The sequence below is a fragment of the Panulirus ornatus genome, chromosome 46, assembly GCF_036320965.1.
Source record: "Panulirus ornatus isolate Po-2019 chromosome 46, ASM3632096v1, whole genome shotgun sequence".
In the NCBI taxonomy this organism is placed as follows: Eukaryota; Metazoa; Arthropoda; class Malacostraca; order Decapoda; family Palinuridae; genus Panulirus; species Panulirus ornatus.
In genome coordinates, this window is record NC_092269.1 from 19,825,998 (window position 1) to 19,849,188 (window position 23,191).

Below are 23,191 nucleotides of genomic sequence, written 5' to 3' on the forward strand. Positions count from 1 at the left end.
TGGGGTAAACCATGGAAAGCTGTGTGGTATGAAATTTTGGCAAATTGGGGAAAGGGAATGTATATACATTGTATGGGGGGTTTGGGCCTTTTCTTTCGTCTTTTCCCTTGCGCAACCTCGCAAACGGGGGAGACAGCGACAAAAAAAAAAAAAAAAAAAAAAAATATAAATATAAAAATAAAATATATATAATAAATTATAAAATATAATATTTTTTATATATTTTTTTTTTTTTTTTTTTTTTTTAATTTTGCCGTGTCCCCCGCTTTTTGCGGGGTTTAGCGAAAGGGAAACAGACAAAAGGAAAGGGCCCCAAAAACCCCCCCCCCCATACAAAATGTAATACAACCCCCACACACGAAAATTTTATACATCCCTTTACACAGCTTTCCATGGTTTCCCCCAAACGTTTCCCAAAACCCCTTTGTTCAACCCAAAATGAACACGTCCCCCCCCGGTATCCCACATGCTCCAATTAAACTCTATTTTTGGGCCCTTCCTTTCCCCCACCTGCATGTTCAGGCCCCCGATCACAAAAAATCTTTTTCACTCCTCTTTCCCCCCTTTCCAATTTGGTCTCCCTCTTCTCCTCGTTCCCCCACCTCCGACACATATATCCCTTGGTCAATCTTTCCTCACCATTCTTCCATGTCCCCAAAACCTTTAAAAACACCCCCTTCTGTTTCCCCAAACCCACGTTTCTTTTTTTTTCCCAAACCCCTTCTCTCTTACCCTTACGTTTTTACTCGATAAAAACCACCTCACACCACACATTTTTCCTTCAAACATCTCTTTTCCAGCACATCCATCCTCCTGCGCACAACTCTTTCCATAGCCCACGCCCCGCAACCATACAACATTGTTGGAACCACTTTCCCTTTAAACATACCCATTTTTTTCTTTTTCCCAATAAGTTCTCGACTTCCCCACCCCTTTTTCAAGGCCCCAAAATTTTTTTGGGCCCCCCCCCCCACCCTTGATCCACTTCCGCTTCCATGGTTCCATCCGCTGCAGATCCATCCCAGTATCAAAAAAACTTCACTTTCCCAGTTTTTTCCCATTCAAACTCACCCCCCAAATTTAAATTGGAAACCCTCACCCCTACTGTACCTAATAACCTTGCTCTTATTCACATTTACTCTCAACTTTCTTCTTCCACACACTTTACCAAACTCAGTCACCAGCTTCTGCAGTTTCTCACATGAATCAGCCACCAGCGCTGTATCATCAGCGAACAACAATTGACTCACTTCCCAAGCTCTCTCATCCCCAACAGACTTCATACTTGCCCCTCTTTCCAGGACTCTTGCATTTACCTCCCTTACAACCCCATCCATAAACAAATTAAACAACCATGGAGACATCACACACCCCTGCCGCAAACCTACATTCACTGAGAACCAATCACTTTCCTCTCTTCCTACACGTACACATGCCTTACATCCTCGATAAAAACTTTTCACTGCTTCTAACAACTTGCCTCCCACACCATATATTCTTAATACCTTCCACAGAGCATCTCTATCAACTCTATCATATGCCTTCTCCAGATCCATAAATGCTACATACAAATCCATTTGCTTTTCTAAGTATTTCTCACATACATTCTTCAAAGCAAACACCTGATCCACACATCCTCTACCACTTCTGAAACCGCACTGCTCTTCCCCAATCTGATGCTCTGTACATGCCTTCACCCTCTCAATCAATACCCTCCCATATAATTTACCAGGAATACTCAACAAACTTATACCTCTGTAATTTGAGCACTCACTCTTATCCCCTTTGCCTTTGTACAATGGCACTATGCACGCATTCCGCCAATCCTCAGGCACCTCACCATGAGTCATACATACATTAAATAACCTTACCAACCAGTCAACAATACAGTCACCCCCTTTCTTAATAAATTCCACTGCAATACCATCCAAACCTGCTGCCTTGCCGGCTTTCATCTTCCGCAAAGCTTTTACTACCTCTTCTCTGTTTACCAAATCATTTTCCCTAACCCTCTCACTTTGCACACCACCTCGACCAAAACACCCTATATCTGCCACTCTGTCATCAGACACATTCAACAAACCTTCAAAATACTCATTCCATCTCCTTCTCACATCACCGCTACTTGTTATCACCTCCCCATTTACGCCCTTCACTGAAGTTCCCATTTGCTCCCTTGTCTTACGCACCCTATTTACCTCCTTCCAGAACATCTTTTTATTCTCCCTAAAATTTACTGATAGTCTCTCACCCCAACTCTCATTTGCCCTTTTTTTCACCTCTTGCACCTTTCTCTTGACCTCCTGTCTCTTTCTTTTATACTTCTCCCACTCAATTGCATTTTTTCCCTGCAAAAATCGTCCAAATGCCTCTCTCTTCTCTTTCACTAATACTCTTACTTCTTCATCCCACCACTCACTACCCTTTCTAAACAGCCCACCTCCCACTCTTCTCATGCCACAAGCATCTTTTGCGCAATCCATCACTGATTCCCTAAATACATCCCATTCCTCCCCGACTCCCCTTACTTCCATTGTTCTCACCTTTTTCCATTCTGTACACAGTCTCTCCTGGTACTTCCCCACACAGGTCTCCTTCCCAAGCTCACTTACTCTCACCACCTTCTTCACCCCAACATTCACTCCTCTTTTCTGAAAACCCATACTAATCTTCACCTTAGCCTCCACAAGATAATGATCAGACATCCCTCCAGTTGCACCTCTCAGCACATTAACATCCAAAAGTCTCTCTTTCGCACGCCTGTCAATTAACACGTAATCCAATAACGCTCTCTGGCCATCTCTCCTACTTACATAAGTATACTTATGTATATCTCGCTTTTTAAACCAGGTATTCCCAATCATCAGTCCTTTTTCAGCACATAAATCTACAAGCTCTTCACCATTTCCATTTACAACACTGAACACCCCATGCATACCAATTATTCCCTCAACTGCCACATTACTCACCTTTGCATTCAAATCACCCATCACTATAACCCGGTCTCGTGCATCAAAACCGCTAACACACTCATTTAGCTGCTCCCAAAACACTTGCCTCTCATGATCTTTCTTCTCATGCCCAGGTGCATATGCACCAATAATCACTATATCAATATATATATATGTTTATTATTTTTTTTATTGCCTTGTCGCCGTCTCCCGCATTAGCGAGGTAGCGCAAGGAAACAGACGAAAGAATGGCCCAACCCGCCCACATACACATGTATATACATACACGTCCACACACGCAAATATACATACCTATACATCTCAATGTACACATATATATATTCCACACAGACATATACATATATACACATGTACCTAATTCATACTGTCTGCCTTTATTTGTTCCCATCGCCACTCCGCCACACATGGAATAACAACCCTCTCCTCCCTCATGTGTGCGAGGTAGCGCCAGGAAAGACACCAAAGGCCCCATTCGTTCACACTCAGTCTCTAGCTGTCATGTAATGATTCACCGAAACCACAGCTCCCTTTCCACTTCCAGGCCCCACGCACTTTCCATGGTTTACCCCAGACTCTTCACATGCCCTGGTTCAATCCATTGACAGCATGTCGACCCCGGTATACCATATCGTTCCAATTCACTCTATTCCTTGCACGCCTTTCACCTCCTGCTTATTCAGACCCGATTCACTCAACATCTGTTTCACTCCTTCTTTCCACTACATGTGGGTGTGACACTTCTTGTTCCTCCACCTCTGAGACATATCCCCTTGGGCATTCTTTCCTCACTCACTCTCTCCATGTGACCAAACCACTTCAAAACACCTTCCTCTGCTCTCTCAACCACACTATTTTTATTACCACACCTCTCCTTTACCCTATTATTAATTACTCGATCAAACCACCTTACACCACATATTGTCCTCAAACATCTCTAAATCCAGCACTCCACCCTTTTTCCACACAACTGTATCTATACGCCATGCTCGCAAACCATAAACATTGTTGGAAATCACTATTCCTCCAATCATATCCATTTTTCCTTTCCGAGATAGTTTTCTCGACTTCTCTCAAATGTTCACGCTCACAGAACTTGTTAGCACAAGATATGGACTCCATGATGTGCCCCGCTGCAACTCGCTGCATATCTCTCTTTGTGATTCACTTCCCAGCTATGTTCTGTTCCATCTGTTGCCGCAAATTCAGTAAACAGCGTAACCAGTATGAATTTGTACTTGCGCAGTTTTGTTCCGCTTGTCCCCCATGTGGTACCTAGTAATCGTCTGGTCATTCCTCTCAGTAGAGTCGCCCATGAGTCCATCGAGATACCTCACCTGCTATACCCCCCCGTCCCCCCTCTCCCCCTTAATCGCCTACTAAACTTGCACCATCGCGCCATCACTTCTCGTCACTACCATTGTACTCTCCCACGCTTTCTTCTACTTTTACCTATTTACCAAATCAGATTACCAGCTTCTGCAGCCTTTTTCAATGTATCAGACCACCAACGCTGTATCATCAGCGAACAACAACTGATCACTTCCCAAGCTCTCTCATCCCCAAACAGACTTCATACTTGCCCCTCTTTTCCAAGACTCTTGCATTTACCTCCCTAACAACCCCATCCATAAACAAATTAAACAACCATGGAGACATCAGACACCCCTGCCGCAAACCTACATTCACTGAGAACCAATCACTTTCCTCTCTTACTACACGTACACATGCCTTACATCCTCGATAAAAACTTTTCACTGCTTCTAACAACTTTCCTCCCACACCATATATTCTTAATACCTTCCACAGAGCATCTCTATCAACTCTATCATATGCCTTCTCCAGATCCATAAATGCTACATACAAATCCATTTGCTTTTCTAAGTATTTCTCAAATACATTCTTCAAAGCAAACACCTGATCCACACATCCTCTACCACTTCTGAAACCACACTGCTCTTCCCCAATCTGATGCTCTGTACATGCCTTCACTCTCTCAATCAATACCCTCCCATATAATTTACCAGGAATACTCAACAAACTTATACCTCTGTAATTAGAGCACTCACTCTTATCCCCTTTGCCTTTGTACAATGGCACTATGCACGCATTCCGCCAATCCTCAGGCACCTCACCATGAGTCATACATACATTAAATAACCTTACCAACCAGTCAACAATACAGTCACCCCCTTTTTTAATAAATTCCACTGCAATACCATCCAAACCTGCTGCCTTGCCGGCTTTCATCTTCCGCAAAGCTTTCACTACCTCTTCTCTGTTTACCAAATCATTTTCCCTAACCCTCTCACTTTGCACACCACCTCGACCAAAGCACCCTATATCTGCCACTCTATCATCAAACACATTCAACAAACCTTCAAAATACTCACTTCATCTCCTTCTCACATCACCACTACTTGTTATCACCTCCCATTTGCGCCCTTCACTGAAGTTCCCATTTGCTCCCTTGTCTTACGCACTTTATTTACCTCCTTCCAGAACATCTTTTTATTCTCCCTAAAATTTAATGATACTCTCTCACCCCAACTCTCATTTGCCCTTTTTTTCACCTCTTGCACCTTTCTCTTGACCTCCTGTCTCTTTCTTTTATACATCTCCCACTCAATTGCATATATATATATATATATATATATATATATATATATATATATATATATATATATATATGTATATATATATATATATATATATATATATATATATATATATATATAAATATATATATATATATATATATATATATATATATATATATATATATATATATATATATATATATATAAATTCCTATGAGTCCACGGGGAAAATGAAACACAAGTTGGCAAGTGCACTTTCGTGTAAGAATCACATCATCAGGGGAAACATAAGTGAGAAATATAACAGTCAGTTGATATACATCGAAGAGACGAAGCTAGGACGCCATTTGCTAAACATGTGATTGTCCAAAACATACAACGAGCGTTCATAAACTTACCATTTTACAAATTTTATCAATAATAAAGTTATCTAATTCGTATAGACCATCACTAATATTAAGATTATAATTCTTTGTGTATTTAATAATAGAAGATTCAATGATATTTCTCTTGCTAATAGAGTTAGAGTTAAAAACTGAGATGGCGTTACTCCATTCAATACAATGATCATAGTTTTTAACTTGATTAAACAAGGCATTTGATTCTTGTCCCGTTCTTATACTATATTTATGTTGCTTAAGTTTAACAGAAAGATCCTTACCACTCTGACAAACATAAAATTTATCACAGTTTCCACACGGAACTTTATAGATGCAACCAAGAGAATTTTCTGGTGAATTCTTGAGTAAGATATTCTTTATAGTATTATTGTTGCTAAAGGTAACATTTACATTATAGGATTTAAGCAACATGGGAAGCAAAATGAAAATAGTATTAAAAGGGAGAACTAAAAGATTCTTGGTGTCAATGGGAGGTTTGGGCTCAATTCTTTAAAATGATTTCTTTGCTAACTTAAGGGATTTATCTATGAAATATACAGGGCACTATTACTTACATCCAATAGAATATATCTTCTCAAACTCATCATCAATAAAATCTGGACTGCAAATACGTAATGCCCTAAGGAACATAGATTGAAATGATGATAATTTAACTCTGTCATGTTGAGATGAGTAATGATGGATATATGAGCATAAATTCGTGGGTTTTCTGTATATGCTAAACTTAAACTTGTTTCATTATCTATGGATCATGCAATCTACAAATGGTAACATACCATTATTTTCATTTTCTACAGTAAATTTGATGGAAGGTACTAGATTGTTAAGTAAGGGGAGAAATATTTGTAGATTTTCTTTTGTTGGCCAAACACAAAGAACATGACCTACATACCTAAACCAAATTGCATTAGAAGGTAAGGTATCCTTCAGTAATTTTGTTTAAAAAAATTCCATATGAAGATTACGGATATTATTATACTCAAAAATTTGGTATGGCAATGGGTAACCCTCTTTCACATGTACTAAGTAATCTGTCATTCTGCACTGAATCTCTCCTGGTACTTCATCACACAAGTCTTCTTTCCTAGCTTACACAACCTCACCACTTTCTTCACCCCAACATTCTCTCTTGTTTTCTGAAAACCTCTACAAATCTTTACCTTTGCCTTCACAAGATAATGATCATTAGTGACATTCCTCCATCTTCCCTCGTCAGTACATTATCATCCAAAAGTGTCCCTTTTACATACCTAACACTTAACACGTAATCCAGTAATACTCTCTGTACATGTCTCCTACTCACATACGTAAACTTATGTATATTTCTCTTTTTGAACCAGGTATTCCCGATCACCAATCCTTTTTCTGCACACAAATCCACAAGTTCTTCATCATTTCCATTTACAACGTTGAACACCCTAAGTACACATATTGTACATTCAACTGCCACATTACCCAACTTTGTATTCAAATTGTCCATCTCTTTAACACAGTTTCGTGCATTAAAACTGTTAACATACTCACTCAGCTGCTGCAAAAACATTTACCAATGACCAGGTGCAAAGGCAATTTTCACCTGTCTATATCTATCCACTTTCAGTTTTTCCCATATCAACCTAGAGTTTGCTTTCTTACAGTCTATCACATATTCCCACAACTCCTGCGTCAGGAGTAGTGAGACTTCTTCCTTTGCTCCTGTCCTCTCACCAGCCCCTGACTTTACTCGACATCCCCAAACCAATCTTCCCCTTTACAAATGAGATTTGTTTCAATCAGAGCCAAAACATCCAAGCTTCTTTCCCCAAACATAATGCCTATCTCTCCTTTTTTCTCTTCTTGGTTACATCCACACACATTAAGACGCCCCAATCTGAGCCTTCGTGGAGGATAAGCACTCACTGCGTGACTCCTTTTTCTGTTTCCCCTTTTTGAAATGTTATAAGATTATATGGTTGAAAGGCATAGACTATGGATAGGGTTGTATACATATCTATACATCTCAACGTATACATATATATACACATAGACATATACACATATACACATGTACATAATTCATAGTGTCTGCCCTTATTCATTCCCGTCACCACCCCGCCACACATGAAATGAAAACCCACTCCCCCCCGCATGTGCGCGAGGTAGCGCTAGGAAAAGACAACAAAGGCCACATTCGTTCTCACTCAGTCTCTTGCTGTCATGTATAATGCACCGAAACTACAGCTCCCTTTTCTCATCCAAGCCCTACAAAACTTTCCAGGGTTTACCCCAGACGCTTCACATGCCTTGGTTCAATCCATTGACAGCACGTCGACCTCGGTATACCACATTGCTCCAATTCACTCTATTCCTTGCATGTTCAGGCCCCTCCTGCATGTTCAGGCCCCGATCACTCAAAATCTTTTTCACTCCATCTTTCCACCTCCAATTTGGTCTCCCACTTCTCGCTCCCTCCACCTCCGGCACATATATCCTCTTGGTCAATCTTTCCTCACTCATTCTCTCCATGTGACCAAACCATTTCAAAACATCCTCTTCTGCTCTCTCAACCACACTCTTTTTATTACCACACATCTCTCTTGCCCTATTATCACTTACTCGATCAAACCACCTCACACCACATATAGTCCTCAAACATCTCATTTCCAGTACATCTACCCTCCCCCGCACAACTCTGTAGCCCACGCCTCGCAACCATTGTTGAAACCATTATTCCTTTAAACATATCCATTTTTGCTTTTCATGATAACGTTCTCGACTCCCACACATTTTTCAAGGCTCCCACAATTTTCGCCCCCCTCCCCCACCCAATGATTCACTTCCGCTTCCATGGTTCCTTCTGGTGCTAAATCCACTCCCAGATATTTAAATACTTCACTTCCTCCAGTTTTTCTCCATTCAAACTTACCTCCGAACTGATTTGTCTCTCAACCCTACTGTACCTAATAACCTTGCTCTTATTTACATTTACTCTCAGCTTTTTTCTTTCACACACTTAACCAAACTCAGCCACCAGCTTCTGCAGTTTCTCACCCGAATCAGCCACCAACGCTTTATCATTAGCGAACAACAACTGACTCACTTCTCAAGCTCTCTCATCCACAACAGACTGCATTTTTGCCCCTCTTTCCAAGACTCTTGCATTCACCTCCCTAACAACCCCATCCATAAACAAATTAAACACCCATGGTGACATCACTCACCCCTGCAACAAACCAACATTCACTGAGAACCAATCACTTTCCTCTCCTCCTACACGTACACATGCCTTATATCCTCGATAAGAACTTTTCACTGCTTCTATCGACTTACCTCCTACACCATATATATGCATAAATTTATATTTATAGCTATTCATTTTACTTAATTGGGGGTCTCCTGCGTCAGCGAGGTAGCGTAAGGAAACAGACGAAGAATGGCCCAACCCACCCACATACACATGTATAAACATGAACGTCCACACACGCACATATACATACATACACATTCTAACCTATACTTACATATATATAGACAGACATATACATAAATACATGTGTACATATTCATACTTTCTACCTTCATGCATTCTCGTCACCATCCCGCAACGCATGAAATATCATTCTTTCGCTCTCTCTGTCTCTGTTTGTCTGTCTGTCTGTCTGTCTGTCTGTCTGTCTGTCTGTCTCTCTCTCTCTCTCTCTCTCTCTCTCTCTCTCTCTCTCTCTCTCTCTCTCTCTCTCTGTATATATATATATATATATATATATATATATATATATATATATATATATATATATATATATAAATATAATTTTTTTTAATAAATTCCACTGCAATACCATCCAAACCTGCTGCCTTGCCGGCTTTCATCTTCCGCAAAGCTTTTACTACCTCTTCTCTGTTTACCAAATCATTTTCCCTAACCCTCTCACTTTGCACACCACCTCGACCAAAACACCCTATATCTGCCACTCTATCATCAAACACATTCAACAAACCTTCAAAATACTCACTCCATCTCTTTCTCACATCACCACTACTTGTTATCACCTCCCCGTTTGCGCCCTTCTCTGAAGTACCCATTTGCTCCCTTGTCTTACGCACTTTATTTACCTCCTTCCAGAATAAATTTTTATTCTCCCTAAAATTTAATGATACTCTCTCACCCCAACTCTCATTTGCCCTCTTTTTCACCTCTTGCACCTTTCTCTTGATCTTCTGTCTCTTTCTTTTATACATCTCCCACTCAATTGCATTTTTTCCCTGCAAATATCGTTCAAATGCCACTCTCTTCTCTTTCATTAATACTCTTACTTCTTCATTCCACCACTCACTACCCTTTCTAATCAACCCACCTCCCACTCTTCTCATGCCACAAGCATCTTTTGCGCAATCCATCACTGATTCCCTAAATACATCCCATTCCTCCCCCACTCCCCTTAATTCCATTGTTCTCACCTTTTTCCATTTTGTACTCAGTCTCTCCTGGTACTTCCTCACACAAGTCTCCTTCCCAAGCTCACTTACTCTCACCACCCTCTTCACCCCAACATTCACTCTTCTTTTCTGAAAACCCATACAAATCTTCACCTTAGCCTCCACAAGATAATGATCAGACATCCTTCCAGTTGCACCTCTCAGCACATTAACATCCAAAAGTCTCTCTTTCGCGCGCCTGTCAATCAACACGTAATCCAATAACGCTCTCTGGCCATCTCTCCTACTTACATACGTATACTTATGTATATCTCGCTTTTTAAACCAGGTATTCCCAATCACCAGTCCTTTTTCAGCACATAAATCTACAAGCTCACTATAACCCGGTCTCGTGCATCAAAACCACTAACACACTCATTCAGCTGCTTCCAAAACACTTGCCGCTCATGATCTTTCTTCTCATGCCCAGGTGCATATGCACCAATAAACACCCATCTCTCTCCATCAAATTTCAGTTTTACCCATATTAATCGAGAATTTACTTTCTTACATTCTATCATATACTCCCACAACTCCTGTTTCAGGAGTACTGCTACTCCTTCCCTTGCTCTTGTCCTCTCACTAACCCCTGACTTTACTCCCAAGACATTCACAAACCACTGTATTATTAACTGGTTGGTAAGGTTATTTAATGTATGTATGACTCATGGTGAGGTGCCTGAGGATTGGCGGAATGCGTGCATAGTGCCATTGTAAAAAGGCAAAGGGGTTAAGAGTGAGCGCTCAAATTTCAGAGGTATAAGTTTGTTGAGTATTCCTGGTAAATTATATGGGAGGGTATTGATTGAGAGGGTGAAAGCATGTACAGAGCATCAGATTGGGGAAGAGCAGTGTGGTTTCAGAAGTGGTAGAGGATGTGTGGATCAGGTGTTTGCTTTGAAGAATGTATGTGAGAAATATTCAGAAAAGCAAATGGATTTGTATGTAGGATTTATGGATCTGGAGAAGCCATACGATAGAGTTGATAGAGATGCTCTGTAGAAGATATTAAGAATATATGGTGTGGGAGGCAAGTTGTTAGAAGCAGTGAAAAGTTTTTATCGAGGATGTAAGGCATGTGTACGTGTAGGAAGAGAGGAAAGTGATTGGTTCTCAGTGAATGTAGGTTTGCGGCAGGGGTGTCTGATGTCTCCATGGTTGTTTAATTTGTTTATGGATGGGGTTGTTAGGGAGGTGAATGCAAGAGTTTTGGAAAGAGGGGCAAATATGCAGTCTAGTGTGGATGAGAGAGCTTGGGAAGTGAGTCGGTTGTTGTTCGCTGTTGATACAGCGCTGGTTGCTGATTCATGTGAGGAACTGCAGAAGCTGGTGATTAAGTTTGGTAAAGTGTGTGAAAGAAGAAAGTTAAGAGTAAATGTGAATAAGAGCAAGGTTATTAGGTACAGTAGGGTTGAGGGTCAAGTCAATTGGGAGGTAAGTTTGAATGGAGAAAAACTGGAGGAAGTAAAGTGTTTTAGATATCTGGGAGTGGATCTGGCAGCGGATGGAACCAAGAAAGCGGAAGTGGATCATAGGGTGGGGGAGGGGGCGAAAATCCTGGGAGCCTTGAAGAATGTGTGGAAGTCGAGAACATTATCTCGGAAAGCAAAAATGGGTATGTTTGAAGGAATAGTGGTTCCAACAATTTTGTATGGTTGCGAGGCGTGGGCTATGGATAGAGTTGTGCGCAGGAGGGTGGATGTGCTGGAAATGAGATGTTTGAGGACAATGTGTGGTGTGAGGTGGTTTGATCGAGTAAGTAACGTAAGGGTAAGAGAGAAGTGTGGAAATAAAAAGAGCGTGGTTGAGAGAGCAGAAGAGGGTATTTTGAAATGGTTTTGGCACATGGAGAGAATGAGTGAGGAAGGATTGACCAAGAGGATATATGTGTCGGAGGTGGAGGAAACGAGGAGAAGTGGGAGACCAAATTGGAGGTGAAAAGATGGAGTGAAAAAGATTTTGTGTGATCGGGGCCTGAACATGCAGGAGGGTGAAAGGAGGGCAACGAATAGAGTGAATTGGAACGATGTGGTATACCGGGGTTGACGTGCTGTCAGTGGATTGAATCAGGGCATGTGAAGCGTCTGGGGTAAACCATGGAAAGCTGTGTAGGTATGTGTCTTTGCGTGTGTGGACGTGTATGTATATACATGTGTATGGGGTCGGGTTAGGCCACAAAGCAAAAAAAAAAAAAAAAAAAAAAAAAATATATATATATATATATATATATATATATATATATATATATATATATATATATATATATATATATATATATATATTCTTTTTTTTTAAACTATTCGCCATTTCCCGCGTTAGCGAGGTAGCGCTAAGATCAGAGGACTGGGCCTTTTTTGGAATATCCTCACCTGGCCCCCTCTGTTCCTTCTTTTGGAAAATTTAAAAAAAAAACTAGTGGGGAGGATTTCCAGCCCCCCGCTCCCTCCCCTTTTAGTCGCCTTCTACGACACGCAGGGAATACGTGGGAAGTATTCTTAATCCCCTATCCCCAGGGATAGTATATATATATGTATATATATTGTATGTATATATATGTATATATAGTATTCTTAATCCCATATCCCCAGGGATAATATATATATATATGTATATATATATATATATATATATATATATATATATATATATATATATATATATATATATATATATATATATATATATATATATATATATATATGTATTTTTTTAACTTTCTAAAATGGGAAACAGAAGAAGGAGTCACCCGGGGAGTGCTCATCCTCCTCGAAGGCTCAGATTGGGGTGCCTAAATGTGTGTGGATGTAACCAAGATGTGAAAAAAGGAGAGATAGGTAGTATGTTTGAGGAAAGGAACCTGGATGTTTTGACTCTGAGTGAAACGAAGCTCAAGGGTAAAGGGGAAGAGTGGTTTGGGAATGTCTTGGGAGTAAAGTCAGGGGTTAGTGAGAGGACAAGAGCAAGGGAAGGAGTAGCAGTACTCCTGAAACAGGAGTTGTGGAAGTATGTGATAGAATGTAAGAAAGTAAATTCCCGATTAATATGGGTAAAACTGATAGTTGATGGAGAGAGATGGGTGATTATTGGTGCATATGCACCTGGGCATGAGAAGAAAGATCATGAGAGGCAAGTGTTTTGGGAGCAGCTGAATGAGTGTGTTAGTGGTTTTGATGCACGAGACCGGGTTATAGTGTTGGGTGATTTGAATGCAAAGGTGAGTAATGTGGCAGTTGAGGGAATAATTGGTATACATGGGGTGTTCAGTGTTGTAAATGGAAATGGTGAAGAGCTTGTAGATTTATGTGCTGAAAAAGGACTGATGATTGGGAATACCTGGTTTAAAAAGCGAGATATACATAAGTATACTTATGTAAGTAGGAGAGATGGCCAGAGAGCGTTATTGGATTCCGTGTTAATTGACAGGCGCGCGAAAGAGAGACTTTTGGATGTTAATGTGTTGAGAGGTGCAACTGGAGGGATGTCTGATCATTGTCTTGTGGAGGCTAAGGTGAAGATTTGTATGGGTTTCCAGAAAAGAAGAGTGAATGTTGGGGTGAAGAGGGTGGTGAGAGTAAGTGAGCTTGGGAAGGCGACTTGTGTGAGGAAGTACCAGGAGAGACTGAGTACAGAATGGAAAAAGGTGAGAACAATGGAAGTAAGGGGAGTGGGGGAGGAATGGGATGTATTTAGGGAATCAGTGATGGATTGCACAAAAGATGCTTGTGGCATGAGAAGAGTGGGAGGTGGGTTGATTAGAAAGGGTAGTGAGTGGTGGGATGAAGAAGTAAGAGTATTAGTGAAAGAGAAGAGAGAGGCATTTGGACGATTTTTGCAGGGAAAAAATGAAATTGATTGGGAGACGTATAAAAGAAAGAGACAGGAGGTCAAGAGAAAGGTGCAAGGGGTGAAAAAAAGGGCAAATGAGAGTTGGGGTGAGAGAGTATCATTAAATTTTAGGGAGAATAAAAAGATGTTCCGGAAGGAGGTAAATAAAGTGCGTAAGACAAGGGAGCAAATGGGAACTTCAGTGAAGGGCGCAAATGGGGAGGTGATAACAAGTAGTGATGATGTGAGAAGGAGATGGAGTGAGTATTTTGAAGTTTTGTTGAATGTGTTTGATGATAGAGTGGCAGATATAGGGTGTTTTGGTCGAGGAGGTGTGCAAAGTGCGAGGGTTGGGGAAAATAATTTGGTAAAGAGAGAAGAGGTAGTAAAAGCTTTGCGGAAGATGAAAGCCGGCAAGGCAGCAGGTTTGGATGGTAATGCAGTGGAATTTATTAAAAAAGGGTGTGACTGTATTGTTGACTGGTTGGTAAGGTTATTTAATGTATGTATGACTCATGGTGAAGTGCCTGAGGATTGGCGGAATGCGTGCATAGTGCCGTTGTACAAAGGCAAAGGGGATAAGAGTGAGTGCTCCAATTACCGAGGTATAAGTTTGTTGAGTATTCCTGGCAAATTATATGGGAGGGTATTGATTGAGAGGGTGAAGGCATGTACAGAGCATGAGATTGGGGAAGAGCAGTGTGGTTTCAGAAGTGGTAGAGGATGTGTGGATCAGGTGTTTGCTTTGAAGAATGTATGTGAGAAATACTTAGAAAAGCAAATGGATTTGTATATACCATTTATGGATCTGGAGAAGGCATTTGATAGAGTTGATAGAGATGCTCTGTGGAAGGTATTAAGAATATATGGTGTGGGAGGCAAGTTGTTAGAAGCAGTGAAAAGTTTTTATCGAGGATGTAAGGCATGTGTACGTGTAGGAAGAGAGGAAAGTGATTGGTTCTCAGTGAATGTAGGTCTGCGGCAGGGGTGTGTGATGTCTCTATGGTTGTTTAATTTATTTATGGATGGGGTTGTTAGGGAGGTAAATGCAAGAGTTTTGGAAAGAGGGGCAAGTATGAAGTCTGTTGGGGATGAGAGAGCTTGGGAAGTGAGTCAGTTGTTGTTCGCTGATGATACAGCGCTGGTGGCGGATTCATGTGAGAAACTGCAGAAGCTGGTGACGGAGTTTGGTAAAGTGTGTGGAAGAAGAAAGTTAAGAGTAAATGTGAATAAGAGGAAGGTTATTAGGTACAGTAGGGTTGAGGGTCAAGTCAATTGGGAGGTGAGTTTGAATGGAGAAAAACTGGAGGAAGTGAAGTGTTTTAGATATCTGGGAGTGGATCTGTCAGCGGATGGAACCATGGAAGCGGAAGTGGATCATAGGGTGGGGGAGGGGGCGAAAATCCTGGGGGGCCTTGAAGAGTGTGTGGAAGTCGAGAACATTATCTCGGAAAGCAAAAATGGGTATGTTTGAAGGAATAGTGGTTCCAACAATGTTGTATGGTTGCGAGGCGTGGGCTATGGATAGAGTTGTGCGCAGGAGGATGGATGTGCTGGAAATGAGATGCTTGAGGACAATGTGTGGTGTGAGGTGGTTTGATCGAGTAAGTAACGTAAGGGTAAGAGAGATGTGTGGAAATAAAAAGAGCGTGGTTGAGAGAGCAGAAGAGGGTGTTTTGAAATGGTTTGGGCACATGGAGAGAATGAGTGAGGAAAGATTGACCAAGAGGATATATGTGTCGGAGGTGGAGGGAACGAGGAGAAGAGGGAGACCAAATTGGAGGTGGAAAGATGGAGTGAAAAGGATTTTGTGTGATCGGGGCCTGAACATGCAGGAGGGTGAAAGGAGGGCAAGAAATAGAGTGAATTGGAGTGATGTGGTATACAGGGGTTGACGTGCTGTCAGTGGATTGAACCAGGGCATGTGAAGCGTCCGGGGTAAACCATGGAAAGCTGTGTAGGTATGTATATTTGCGTGTGTGGACGTGTGTATGTACATGTGTATGGGGGGGGTTGGGCCATTTCTTTCGTCTGTTTCCTTGCGCTACCTCGCAAACGCGGGAGACAGCGACAAAGTATAAAAAAAAAAGAAAAAAAAAAAAAATATATATATATATATATATATATATATATATGTATATATATATGTATATATATATATATATATATATATATATATATATATATATATATATATATATATATATATATATATATATATATATGTATATATATATATATATATATATATATATATATATATATATATATATATATATATATATATATATATATATATATATATATATATATGTATATATATATTTTTTTTTTTTTTTTTTTTTTTTATACTTTGTCGCTGTCTCCCGCGTTTGCGAGGTAGCGCAAGGAAACAGACGAAAGAAATGGCCCAACCCCCCCCATACACATGTACATACACACGTCCACACACACAAATATACATACCTACACAGCTTTCCATGGTTTACCCCGGACGCTTCACATGCCTTGATTCAATCCACTGACAGCACGTCAACCCCTGTATACCACATCGCTCCAATTCACTCTATTCCTTGCCCTCCTTTCACCCTCCTGCATGTTCAGGCCCCGATCACACAAAATCTTTTTCACTCCATCTTTCCACCTCCAATTTGGTCTCCCTCTTCTCCTCGTTCCCTCCACCTCCGACACATATATCCTCTTGGTCAATCTTTCCTCACTCATTCTCTCCATGTGCCCAAACCATTTTAAAACACCCTCTTCTGCTCTCTCAACCACGCTCTTTTTATTTCCACACATCTCTCTTACCCTTACGTTACTTACTCGATCAAACCACCTCACACCACACATTGTCCTCAAACATCTCATTTCCAGCACATCCATCCTCCTGCGCACAACTCTATCCATAGCCCACGCCTCGCAACCATACAACATTGTTGGAACTACTATTCCTTCAAACATACCCATTTTTGCTTTCCGGGATAATGTTCTCGACTTCCACACATTTTTCAAGGCTCCCCAAATTTTCGCCCCCTCCCCCACCCTATGATCCACTTCCGCTTCCATGGTTCCATCCGCTGACAGATCCACTCCAAGATATCTAAAACACTTCACTTCCTCCAGTTTTTCACCATTCAAACTCACCTCCCAATTGACTTGACCCTCAACCCTACTGTACCTAATAACCTTGCTCTTATTCACATTTACTCTTAACTTTCTTCTTCCACACACTTTACCAAACTCCGTCACCAGCTTCTGCAGTTTCTCACATGAATCCGCCACCAGCGCTGTATCATCAGCGAACAACAACTGACTCACTTCCCAAGCTCTCTCATCCCCAACAGACTTATATATATATATATATATATATATATATATATATATATATATATATATATATATATATATATATATATATATATATATATATATATATATATATATATATATATATATATATATATATATATATATATATATATATATATATATATATATATATATATATATATATATATATATATATATATATATATATATATGTATATATATATATATATATATATATATATATATATATATATATATATACATGTATATATATATATATATATATATATATATATATATATATATATATATATATATATATATATATATATATATATATATATATATATATATATATATATATATATATATATATATATATATATATATATATATATATATATATATCTTTCTCTTGTTTTCACTGAGTCTCTAGCTGTCATATATATATAGACAGGGTAGCATGGGCGTGAGCTTGGATCAAGAGAACTGGAGGAAATAAAGTTCTTAGAGATCTAGAAGGCCACTTGAATTTTCATGAGAATAACAGACAACAGGAGGCCTGATTTGCTAATGACTGGGATATCTGATGAAAAAAGAAATAAAAGATCGTCAAGAACATGTAATTTCGTTCACAAGGTTTTTAAGTTATCACCGACTCCCCGATTCTGTACATTATTCCTCTACTGTCTCCGTTACCACCATCGTATATACAGTTTATTTCATGTATTTTTCTTACGGTATACCTGAACTTATAAAATATTTGTCTAAACGACTTTTGAAGGTATCTATAGTCTTAGCATTCACTACGTCTGACGGTAACTTATTCCAGTGCTCAACACACCTATATGAAAAGTTTTCTAACGTTCTTACGATATCCTATAGCTTTGACTTTTATCACATTTGCCCTGTTAACCGTATTATCTTGTATTTCGAAAAGATGTTCGTGATTTACATTATATAACTTTTTCAGAATTGTGAACACTCATCAAGTCGCCGCAAAGTCTGTTTTTCTAAGGGAGAAGAGATCCAGTCGTTTTAGCTTCTCTACGTTTGCCAGAATTTTAAGGGATGGGATCAATTTTGTCGCTCGTCTTTCCCTCGTCTTTTTATCGTTTGGGGACCAAAACTGGACTGCAGATTCAAGGTGCGGTCTTATTGGAGAACTATAAAGTTTGAGAATTGTTTCCGGTGTCTTGTAATCTGTTCCTGGTTATGAAATCTAACATTTGGTTGCCTTTTTTACTTGCTGCTTGACACTGTTTAGTGTACTACAGTTTGTTAGTAATGACAACTCCAAGGTCCTTTTTTTCATATACTTTAGTTAAAGAATTTCCGAATAGTTTGTAGTCGTATCGTATATGCTTGTCTAAATCAAACTACATTTGCCATCTGTCTGACCACTTTGCTAGTAAGTTAAGATCTCTTTGAATCATTTCTGTCTCCTTAGGCTCCTAGTCTATTACCGTCAGTTCTAGGTCATTCATGTATATCATGAAAAGAATTGGGCCTAGGACTATCACTTCGTTACGTCTAATCAATGTGGGGCTTCGCAGTTCAATACTACACGATTCTTTCTTCCGGGAAGCCAGTCTCTGATCAATGTATAAATTTCTTCACCGATTTCGTGTGCTTTGAGTTTATGTAAAAGCCTCTTGTGAGGTATTTTATCGAAAGCCTCTTGGAAATCTAGATATACTACATCAGACCGTACTTTTTTGCCCCAGTTCTGGTAAATAACATTAAAAGATTCCAACAAATATGTTAGGCAGGATCTTCTATTGCGGAAACCATGATGGCTGTTCGATAAAATTTTCTCATCTAGAAGCGTGACAATTCTATTTGGTATTTTTTTCCATTGTTTTACCAAATACTGACGTACAGCTAATTGGGCGGTAGTTCAAGCTACACTATTTGTCTTATTTTTACATATTTGAGTAACATTTGCTAGCTTTCCTTCAGTTGGCACCTGACCATCTGAGATGAGTCATATGGTGGGTGAGGGGGTCAGGATACTAGGAAGAATGAGGAATTTGTGGAAAGAGAGGTCACTGCGGGGCATGTTTTATCGATGAAGGTATGCAAAGAAGAGTGGATGTGTTGGAAATTAAAAAAATGTGAGAACAAAATGTGGTGTGAGAAGGATTGATCGATGGTAAGAGAGATGTGTGTTATCAAAGAGTATTATTAAGAGAGCTGAAGGGTATGTTTTGGAGTTATCGAGAGAATGAGTGAGGAAGGGTAAACAAAGAGGATGTATATGTGTCTGAATCTGAGGGTATAAGGAGAAAAGAGGACCCCATTGAACAGGGAAGAATGGAGTGAAAAAACTGTGAGTGATCAAGGCTTGAGCATGCAGGAGGGTGAAAGACGTACACAGGATCGAGTGAATTGGAGCGATGTGTTACACGGGTCGACATGCTGTCAATGGACTGAACCAAGGTATACAAGGCAGCCATGGTAAACAACGTAAAGGTCTGTGGAGCCTGATTGTTGAAAAGTTGCCGTGGTCTCCATGCGAATGAGACCTTTTCTTCGTCTGTTCCTGGCGTTACCTCGCAAACAATTATTAAAGACAATAAACAATGAGAGAAATGGAAGATAACTCACGTGAAATTTAAGCTCTCGGCGAGGTATTCGAGAAGAACGGCCATATGTCCCTCAAATCGGAGCGTCTGGCCTCCAGGTGCATTGACGTCAGCCTTCATGACTGCTTTATGACGAGGAAACTCTTCTGAGGCAACCACAAGGGTCGGCCGATTGAGGAGCCTGTGGAGAGACAGTATGTGAAGAGATACAACCTATGCATTGTACGCAGGCGTATGATGGCACATGTAGGTACAACCTACGCACTGTGCACAGGCTCATCAGGGCTTGGTATATACAACCTACGCATTGTACATAGGCGCATGAAGGTGCTGGCAGATACAATCTATACATCGTAAACATGCGTATGATGGTACTATTAGAAAGAGCCAAACAACCTATGCATTGTAAACAGGCGTATGATGGAGCATGTAGGTACAACCTACGCACTGTGCACAGGCTCATCAGGGCTTGGTAATTACAACCTACGCATTGTACATAGGCGCATGAAGGTGCTGGCAGATACAATCTACACATCGTAAACATGCGTATGATGGTGCTATTAGAAAGAGCCAAACAACCTATGCATTGTAAACAGGCGTATGATGGTGCTATTAGAAAGAGCCAAACAACCTATGCATTGTACACCTATGCATTGTAAAAAGGCGTATGAAGGTGCCGGTAGATACAACCTAGGCATTATACACAGGCGTATGATGGTGCCAGTATATACAACCTATGCATTGTACATATCATTTAATGGCGCAGGTAGGTACAACCTACACACCGCACAGGCGTATGAGGGCGCCGTATATGCAAGCTAAGCATTGTACACAGTATATGATGGTGCAGATAGGTATAACCTACACACTCTGCACAGGTTATGAGGGTACAGTATACACAACATACGGATTGTACACAGGCACATGATGGTATTGGTAAACACAACTAACATATAACAGAAGTTTAATCACTTTGTCCAGTTGAATGTAATTCTGTTTATTAGTTTTTTTTTTTCTATTCTCAAGAGGTTACTTAGATATTAAGCAAATCCTAGAAATAAATGGAAATAAATTACCACACTGGCTGTCAAGAATGTGAGCCCCTGACCACCTGTATGCTTCCAAGGGAACAACGAGGCGACCAAAGCTTTCCATCTAAGGCCAATAACGAGTCATGACATCCACATCATATCTCGCGACCTGAGAGAATAGGGAAAGGCCGCACCCTCAAAGCTTGATATAAACACCAGATTAAATCCAAAGCACAAAAGGAAAATTTATATCCCATTGCAAGTACCGAAGCACATGACCGATGGATCTAATAGACCAATGTCTGGCCTGAAATGGAAAGCTTTTATCACCTCATAGTGAGACGAAGGGTATGCGATTACTTAGTAAACATATAGTCATTTCCAAATAGGTGCGATAACAGCCTAGCTGTAACAACTCCGCAACCACGCAGGAGTCCCAGGATGGACCCTACCTATCAGAGGTTTTTATGATCTATGGAACTGCGCGTTCATACGCAATATATACATACATATATATATATATATATATATATATATATATATATATATATATATATATATATATATATATATATATATATATATATATATATTTTTTTTTTTTTTGCTTTGTCGCTGTCTCCCGCGTTCGCGAGGTAGCGCAAGGAAACAGACGAAAGAAATGGCCCAACCCACCCCCATACACATGTATATACATACGTCCACACACGCAAATATACATACCTACACAGCTTTCCATGGTTTACCCCAGACGCTTCACATGCCTTGATTCAATCCACTGACAGCACGTCAACCCCGGTATACCACATCGCTCCAATTCACTCTATTCCTTGCCCTCCTTTCACCCTCCTGCATGTTCAGGCCCCGATCACACAAAATCTTTTTCACTCCATCTTTCCACCTCCAATTTGGTCTCCCTCTTCTCCTCGTTCCCTCCACCTCCGACACATATATCCTCTTGGTCAATCTTTCCTCACTCATTCTCTCCATGTGCGCAAACCATTTCAAAACACCCTCTTCTGCTCTTTCAACCACGCTCTTTTTATTTCCACACATCTCTCTTACCCTTACGTTACTTACTCGATCAAACCACCTCACACCACATATTGTCCTCAAACATCTCATTTCCAGCACATCCATCCTCCTGCGCACAACTCTATCCATAGCCCACGCCTCGCAACCATACAACATTGTTGGAACCACTATTCCTTCAAACATACTCATTTTTGCTTTCCGAGATAATGTTCTCGACTTCCACACATTCTTCAAGGCTCCCAGAATTTTCGCCCCTTCCCCCACCCTGTGATCCACTTCCGCCTCCATGGTTCCATCCGCTGCCAGATCCACTCCCAGATATCTAAAACACTTCACTTCCTCCAGTTTTTCTTCATTCAAACTCACCTCCCAATTGACTTGACCCTCAACCCTACTGTACCTAATAACCTTGCTCTTATTCACATTTACTCTTAACTTTCTTCTTTCACACACTTTACCAAACTCAGTTACCAGCTTCTGCAGTTTCTCACATGAATCAACCACCAGCGCTGTATCATCAGCGAACAACTGACTCACTTCCCAAGCTCTCTCATCTCCAACAGACTTCATACTTGCCCCTCTTTCCAAAACTCTTGCATTCACCTCCCTAACAACCCCATCCATAAACAAATTAAACAACCATGGAGACATCACACACCCCTGCCGCAAACCTACATTCACTGAGAACCAATCACTTTCCTCTCTTCCTACACGTACACATGCCTTACATCCTCGATAAAAACTTTTCACTGCTTCTAACAACTTGCCTCCCACACCATATATTCTTAATACCTTCCACAGAGCATCTCTATCAACTCTATCATATGGCTTCTCCAGATCCATAAATGCTACATACAAATCCATTTGCTTTTCTAAGTATTTCTCACATACATTCTTCAAAGCAAACACCTGATCCACACATCCTCTACCACTTCTGAAACCACACTGCTCCTCCCC

At 40.3% G+C, this 23,191-nt stretch overlaps 1 protein-coding gene across 1 annotated transcript in view; it reads right to left on the reverse strand.

Moving 5' to 3' along the window:
• Positions 1 to 23,191, reverse strand: part of LOC139763327 (glutamate receptor ionotropic, kainate 4-like) — a 224,483-nt gene that overhangs the window by 16,216 nt on the left and 185,076 nt on the right. The window contains exon 5 of the mRNA XM_071689348.1: positions 20,191 to 20,349. Coding sequence (XP_071545449.1) covers positions 20,191 to 20,349 — 159 coding nt within the window. The remainder of the gene's footprint in view (positions 1 to 20,190; positions 20,350 to 23,191) is intronic.